Source organism: Quercus suber, unplaced genomic scaffold, assembly GCF_002906115.3.
Source record: "Quercus suber isolate HL8 unplaced genomic scaffold, Cork oak 2.0 scaffold_143, whole genome shotgun sequence".
Taxonomy (NCBI): domain Eukaryota; kingdom Viridiplantae; phylum Streptophyta; class Magnoliopsida; order Fagales; family Fagaceae; genus Quercus; species Quercus suber.
Genome location: NW_027069604.1, coordinates 149,061 through 156,547, shown reverse-complemented (window position 1 = coordinate 156,547; position 7,487 = coordinate 149,061). Strand labels below are relative to the sequence as shown.

Below are 7,487 nucleotides of genomic sequence, written 5' to 3'. Positions count from 1 at the left end.
AAGCATGTTTATTGCAAAACAAGATTGCAAATTCTATCAAATACCCTGACTCTAAATTTTGTTTATTATCCAGCTTGAGATTATTTATCTGAACCGTAGCGATCAATAAATAGGATACAATAAATCACGGGACCCACACAAAAAACGCAGCCCATTCACAAATGCAAATGCATTTGTATCCAAACTTACACTAAGAAAACTTATTATGATGTCCAACTGATAGAATATTTTAAAATATAGGTAACATGGTAAACAAATAGCCTTCAGGCATCACTAGCAAATAGAGGAGATAATGTGCTCTAAGCATGTTTATTGCAAAACAAGATTGCAAATTCTATCAAATACCCTGACTCTAAATTTTGTTTATTATCCAGCTTGAGATTATTTATCTGAACCGTAGCGATCAATAAATAGGATACAATAAAAACCTTGACAGTACAGACACAACGGTTTCCTTTGATAGTGCAAACCCTTGGTAACTGGAAATAGTTCCGTCAAAGTATTTCTTAGCTGGAAGAGGTTTTTCTTGGCACAAACATAAAACTTAATACAGGGATAATGCACAAGCCAATATAGCAAACATTATTGACTGGTATGTTACTGAGGTGGGCATACTACCATTGTCTTTCCTGAGGAAGAGGCCTTGGTAAATAGGGAGGTTGATAAAAATTAGCATACCACATAGAAGAATCTGCAATGTAAATCGTTCCCAAACCAAATTTTCCACATCCGCAATCACCCTTATCATTCCTCCAATGAAACAAAATGCGTTTAGCAATGCAAGTGTTGCTAAAATGGTGAACATTGGGGAAGAAGCACCGAACTCCATGATCTCTTGCTTGTATCTCTGTGACACATCATCATCAGCCACCTTTGCTGTTATGACAAAGGCTGACTTTGAAAACCCAAATAGTCTTAGGATGTTGTCTAGGAAGCCAAAGAAGTAGGAAGTCATTCTTTTATACAGCCACATTCTTTGATCATTCCACCAACCTTGTAATGTGCCCCCGAAGAAAACAAATTCTCCAAGGCTGTATGCACGGTGGACAAAGATGACAAATGCGAATGGTAGTACCCATGAGTTTGAAATCTGTTGGTGTAAGATGATTGTATTCTTAGAATATAATGTAACAACAGTCATAGATAGGTTTGATTCAAGTAATGAAAGTTTTGTACCTCTGGAAACAAGGAAATGCCTCTAAGCAGGCATAAAGATGGCACAACAACATAGTACAGCGTAGCCAAGCAGTTTGCAGCCCATAGCAAAAAGTAACAGTATGAAAGCTGAAGTTTTAGGGGAATTTTTTTATATCCCATCACAAACGGAGAATACCTAGAAGCAAATATCTGAAAATCACCTTCAGACCATCTTTTGAGTTGTACAAGTGATTGTAGAAGTGTTGCGGGAGCGACTCCTAGGAAGCCCTTCCTTTCGGGATTGAAATATATGGATCTCCAACCTCGACATTGTATAGCTAATCCTGTTACGATGTCTTCCACTGGACAACCATATAGAGAGAGAGAGAGAGAGAGAGAGAGAGAGACCTCTTTTCCCCACTGAGTGTTTTCTTCATAGGTACAACTAGCAAGAACTTTGCATGTTTCTTCTAGTACACTAACGCTCTCTTCTACCTCTCTATTTTTCAATCTCTTCCAATCTACCTTACATTCCTTGCTATACTTTCGCCCACAAAGAATCTCTCTTCTGTGAAAGCAACCACTACCAATATAGCAAGGCCCTCCATTCCCATCAAGTCCAGGAAGCTCTGCCTTTATTGTTGGGTACACCACAGGTAGAAATTCCATTAAAATATTCTTCAATTAGAAATATAAGTTTTGAAGTAAATGTATGTTTTTCGTTGATGCTCACCTCATTTATTACATTAAGGGAACTACTGTAGACATCATTTTTTGTAAGGTTCTCGAAGGTTTGTGGAAACTGTACAAAACCAACTTTTTGCCCCTCTTCTTCATCCATAAAAAAACATAGAGCATCTCTCACAGACTCTGAATTGTTTGAGTACATGTCGCAGTCCACATTAAGAATTATAGGACCGTTGCTTATTTTCGATGACACCCTCAACTATTTTTTTAATGATGGATGATTATGATATTTAAATATATTATAAAAAATAACACATGAAACTTTTGAAACTTGATGTGTGGATATGGTGCAAGACTTACCAGTGCATTCATGGCTCCTGCTTTAAAATTGTGGTGGTATTGTGGTCTCTTTTCACGTGCTAAGTATACTAAAGTTGGCAAAGGTTGTCCTTCAATGTCCATGGCGTTGGGGTCTCTCCCATCAATAAGTATCTATGAATTAGATACAACTCTATTATCAAAGTCCAGTAATTGAATACAAATATACGATTTGGATATAGAAGTATTCATGTCCATGAGATAGAGAGAATGTGGGAAGTACTTGAAGAATAGTTTGATGATCACGTTTGCTTGCAAGCCATGTCCACTCCTTGAATCCCTTGTGTTCTTGATAAATTTCTTCTGAAATTCGACCTAGCTTTGTGGTGGTTTCAATCTGCTTTTTCATGTCTTCATATAATTTCTGCAACAAGATATGAAACACGATTTTATTTTATATCACATGTGAACCAGAAAATAAATAAAAGAAAAAATTTACAAGATGTTTGTAAGCTTTTTTGAAATTCCAAATTAGAAGTAATTATAGTTTGACTGAAGTAATAAGGGTCGAGTAAAAATTAGGTACAGTACCTTAGTGTAATATATTAGATTTCCAATTAAATTCAAACATTTAGTTGCATTGATCAATAAATTGCAAATAGTGTTACCTTTTCCAAAGATAATTAAATTCAGTACAACCAAGTGATTTAATTAAATTGAAAAACCTAATGTACTACACCTGAAGTTCTGTGCCAAAGTTCTATCCATTAGGGCCAGTTCAACATGCTTTCTTATAGTATCATTTTCATTTGCCAAACAGGCATGACACTAGTTGATAGCTGTGCTACAGTCTACAAGTCATTTGTGAAGAAAAAGGAAAATTCCACGAAGCTTAAGTGCTCAAATGACCTATGATTAAAACTACACGTATTTTAGCCATAGTTTCTTTTCTTACTTTTGGTTGCGAGTGCAATACCACTTCACCTTCCTCAATCTTTCAGCTATTTCATATCAACATCCCTATTTGACGACCCTTATTTATGAATGCCACTAATAGCTCTTTTATAAAATATTTTTAGGACAGAGTTTAACTCTAAACTAGTTTGAAATTATCTCTTTTAATCAATCTAGTAAGTGGCAATTTATAAGATTATATATATATATATATTATTTAAATAAGTCATATGACTCATTAAAAGAATCATATGACTAAAACTATACAAAAGTCATGTAACAAAAACTACATATGAATTATCTTTTCAATCATTACATAGTGAATTGAAAGAAAATAGATCTATACTGGCTTGGAGGTAAGTTTTTTCTATCTTTTAATCCATTTCTTTTCAAAATAGACTAGAGTTTACAAATAACACATTGCATTCAAACAAAATAAAGGCAATAATCTTCCTAAAAACCTTTAACTAAACCAAGAAAAGTATGTTCAAATTTAAGACTTAAGAATAATATGAGAAATAAATAGAATAATTTTTAAAAACTTCATACATTCTAAGAATTAAAATAGAGGGAATATTTAATGATTGTACCAAGTTTAGCTACAATTCTCACTACATAAAAAAAAAAAAAAAAAAAAAAATTTATTTTATTTTATTTATTTATTATTATTTTTATTTAGAAAGAAACCTGGAAATATTATTAAGAAACAGAAGCCAAGTTGACAAGATAAATAGTTGAAACTTGTGAAGAGACATCTTCCATCCACACAAGGGAAACTGCGACATGACGTGCATGTTTAGCAAAGTTGTGAGCTATAAACTTTCTATCTCTACAAACATGAGAAAAATTAATACAATAAAATGCTCAGCAAAAAGATTGATGTCTCGAATCAGAAGACCATAAGATGCTACCTAGGGAGAGGACTCTTTTAATGCATTAACCATTATCACAGAATCTCCTTCAAGAGCAGCTTATTTACTAGTATAAACTTATTTTTTATGCGTAGTTTAAAATTACAAAAAATTGAAATTTAAACATTTGATTAATAATATAACTATTAATTTTTGATGTTTTGAAAATTTTGCAAGTGTGAAGGATATAAAGAAAAAAAATGTTTGTAGGGTTAGGATTTGTGGCCCAAGCCTAAAACAATGAATTTGTAGAGTATGGGTGAAAGAGCTAGGTTGATTATGGGATCGACAACAACTAATCACAACCCTTAAGCACAAACCAACATGAATTTACACGTAAAGAATGGGTGTACGAAGAGCTATATTATTGATTATGTGGTGAATACAGATCTTAGGGTTACAATAAAGCTCCTCCTCTTTTCTTCTCTCTTTCTCCCTCATTCTCTTTCCTCAGGAGCTTCTTTCCTTTATATAATCTCCCTTCTCCTCATCTCTATCGTCCACTTGTACCTCATCCGTGAGTCTACTTGAGTATATATCATATCAAGCACTCCTTTAGCTCTGTGTGAGTGACGGTAGGTGATGATACACTGTTCAGGGGTCTTCTCCACATAAATGCGGCCAGAAAAATTGCTATAGAACATTAAATACGGTGATGTCAGCTTTTCTTTTAGATATTTCTTCATCCTTATCGTCTCAAAGTATACTCAGAGCTTATCTTGATCAGGAGGAGTTCTCGGAAGATCATTTTGACCTTTTATACACTCAATTGATCCACACTATTCGCGTTCGAGAAATAAAATCTCCTTGGACGGAAGGCGGTCTCTTCGGATGGCCACCAATCGTTCTTTTCGAGGATCCTTCTTCCAGGTGGGCCTTGCCCTTACCATCTCCTTCTTTCCGGACGCACAGTAATCCTCACATGGGCTCTCGGCCTACTATGTTAGATTGGACATTTTTCCCCCACAATGTTATTTAATAGTAGATTTATCAAAATTCACATTTACTAAAAAAACAAAAATTAAGTGTAATTATAGCCAAACTTTATTCTCAATCATATCTAATCATCTATTTCGTCAATCCATCTGTGCAAAGAGACAGGCGCATACATATTCTGAAGCTCAGCCATCGTCTAGGACCTACCATGAGTTATCCAAGAAATAAAATGTATGACAATTGAAAAGGATTTTATATAATAATAATCGAGTTGCCGACAACTGCCCATGCATCCTCAAATACTGATGTGATATTTTTTAACTTATTGCGTTCTTTAAGCACATATTATTGAATGTAACATGAGGATCTGTGGGAAATATGATTAGATAATATTCTCTCTTAGACAATTGCTATAGAGAAATATGATAACAAACAATCAAGCATCGACAAGCTTGTAGAGAACGGTGGTCATTGATATATAATATAAACATTATCTTCTAAAAGTTGTCCACGCTGACCACAATTCTCCATTCGGGTAGTCTAAGCCATGCTTTTTGTGGAATCAAATGTCAATTTCCATGTGATTACGGACAGAAGGAAAAGCCATTCTATTCTATATATATGTGCACTACAATGGTTCTCTACACAGGATAAGATACCCAACAATGAATGGAGGAAATTTCTTTTTAGAACTTATTTAACTAATATAAAGAAGTCAGACACATATTATTATTACACTATTGTCTTAATGAGTTTCACTTTATACTTTACCAACTGCAGCTTATCACATGACCTTTTTTTCTTAAAAAATATTTTGGAACACTTCTAGTGAAACATAAGATTCATTTAGAGATCTATCACAATTGAGAGAGAGAGAGAGAGAGAGAGAGAGAGAGAGAGAGAGAGAGAGAGTTCAATTTCTCTTGGTCATGTTGATCCACAAAATTTAACGCTATGTGGATTTTTTAGGCTATTACTCAATGCATTTGGTGGTAGAAAGTGAGGAATAGGGACGGAGGCAGGACTCTGAGTTAGTGAAGGCTATAGTATAAAAAGAAAATTATTATGAAACTCCAACTAGTATTAACAAATCAAGAGAGTAAAAATAGTACTTGAAGCTGTTTCAATTTGGCCAAGAAAACTAAATATTTCAATACCAACTATTATCCATGTACCGTTTCAGAGTTACCTTTACTTTATTTATATATATATAATCTCCACATTGTGTAATCCCAGTATATTAAGCTAAGATATAGTAAAATAAAAATATATTATATTAGAATTATATATTTTTTTTATAGTAATTATGGACTGAGTTACATTTTTTTTTTCACTTATATCTCTACCATAATATATATAAAAATATCTCTACCATAAATATAATTGCATGGTTTTAGTTTTCCCACCTACCTACATGCAACATTTTTTATTTTTGTTTTCTTTTGTTTTATTCCCCTCCACCCATTATATATAATGGCCCAACAATAATTCTGTATTCATTGCAGGAATATTCAAGTGTAATTTAATAATTATTCAATGTGTTATAACAAGGTGCATACCTTAATGGAGGTCCACTCTTTGGCCATGGCAGGCTCCCCAAGTGGCTCAACTGCTGTGCGAAAATAAGCCTCCGGCGATCTTGGTTCTACTTTGAACTTCTTGCAGAATGGAAGCCAAATCTTGGAGAAACGTGAGGCCTCTAGCATAGCATAAAATGTCAAAACTGAACCACCATCATCCGATAGATAAACACTTAGCTTCTCAGGTGGATAGTCATAAGCCATGACTGATAGGACTGTGTTAATCACCATTGCTGGTGGTTCTATCGTGGGGTCAGCAGTGCATACAAATATGTCTATGCTTGGCAAGAACTTTTCGTACCTGTTTATTGATTAAACAATCACACTTGTGACTGAGCAAGTAAAGCAAAATATTCATATGTATGTGAAAGAGAGAGATATTCATATGTACCTGAGAGAGAGGCGGTCTTTGAAAGTGTAACGATAAATAGGGTTCAATCGGACAAACGTAGTAAGAAACCAATAAAAAGAAAACCGAAGTTCTGAGAGAAACAATCCAATCCAAGCCCATCTTCCAGCTTCTTCTCTTCTTGGTATGTGGCTCAGTCTATATAAAAAGATCAAGCACACACCCACAAAAATCAGAATTGCATACAATTGGAAAAGGATGCGCCCCTTTGCTGACTTTGTTGCAAAAAGAGGAAGACCATTGTTGTCTCCCATCTCTCTTTCTCTCTCTTATGATTAAAATGAGTTGAATTGCATGTACTAATATAGTAATATATGGTGCCAATAGTTTAAGTTTAACAACTCGAAACCTATATTTAAAGAATGAATAGTCAGAAGTTTTTACTTAGCTTCTCAGGTGGATAGTCATAAGCCATGACTGATAGGACTGTGTTAATCACCATTGCTGGTGGTTCTATCGTGGGGTCAGCAGTGCATACAAATATGTCTATGCTTGGCAAGAACTTTTCGTACCTGTTTATTGATTAAACAACCACACTTGTGACTGAGCAAGTAA

At 34.4% G+C, this 7,487-nt stretch overlaps 1 protein-coding gene across 1 annotated transcript; it reads right to left on the bottom strand.

The window, feature by feature from the left end:
* Positions 1–242: 242 nt before the first annotated feature.
* On the bottom strand, positions 243–7,230 carry LOC112015386 (cellulose synthase-like protein E6). Its single transcript, XM_065776848.1, has 7 exons — positions 6,915–7,230; positions 6,503–6,824; positions 2,426–2,566; positions 2,185–2,316; positions 1,871–2,083; positions 1,177–1,770; positions 243–1,090 (listed from the first exon to the last, which is right to left on the bottom strand). Exons 1-7 carry the CDS (start codon positions 7,184–7,186, stop codon positions 545–547), a joined length of 2,220 nt encoding a protein of 739 aa, XP_065632920.1. The 5' UTR covers positions 7,187–7,230; the 3' UTR covers positions 243–544.
* Between the last annotated feature and the right edge of the window lie 257 nt (positions 7,231–7,487).

Excerpts from the sequence above, each read along its gene's own strand:
- LOC112015386 (XM_065776848.1), bottom strand. The coding sequence starts at position 7,186 with ATGGGAGACAACAATGGTCTTCCTCTTTTTGCAACAAAGTCAGCAAAG. Across the intron at positions 6,825-6,914 it reads AAAGACCGCCTCTCTCTCAG|GTACGAAAAGTTCTTGCCAA; the intron begins GTACATATGAAT and ends ATCAATAAACAG. Across the intron at positions 2,084-2,184 it reads CAGGAGCCATGAATGCACTG|TTGAGGGTGTCATCGAAAAT; the intron begins GTAAGTCTTGCA and ends TTAAAAAAATAG.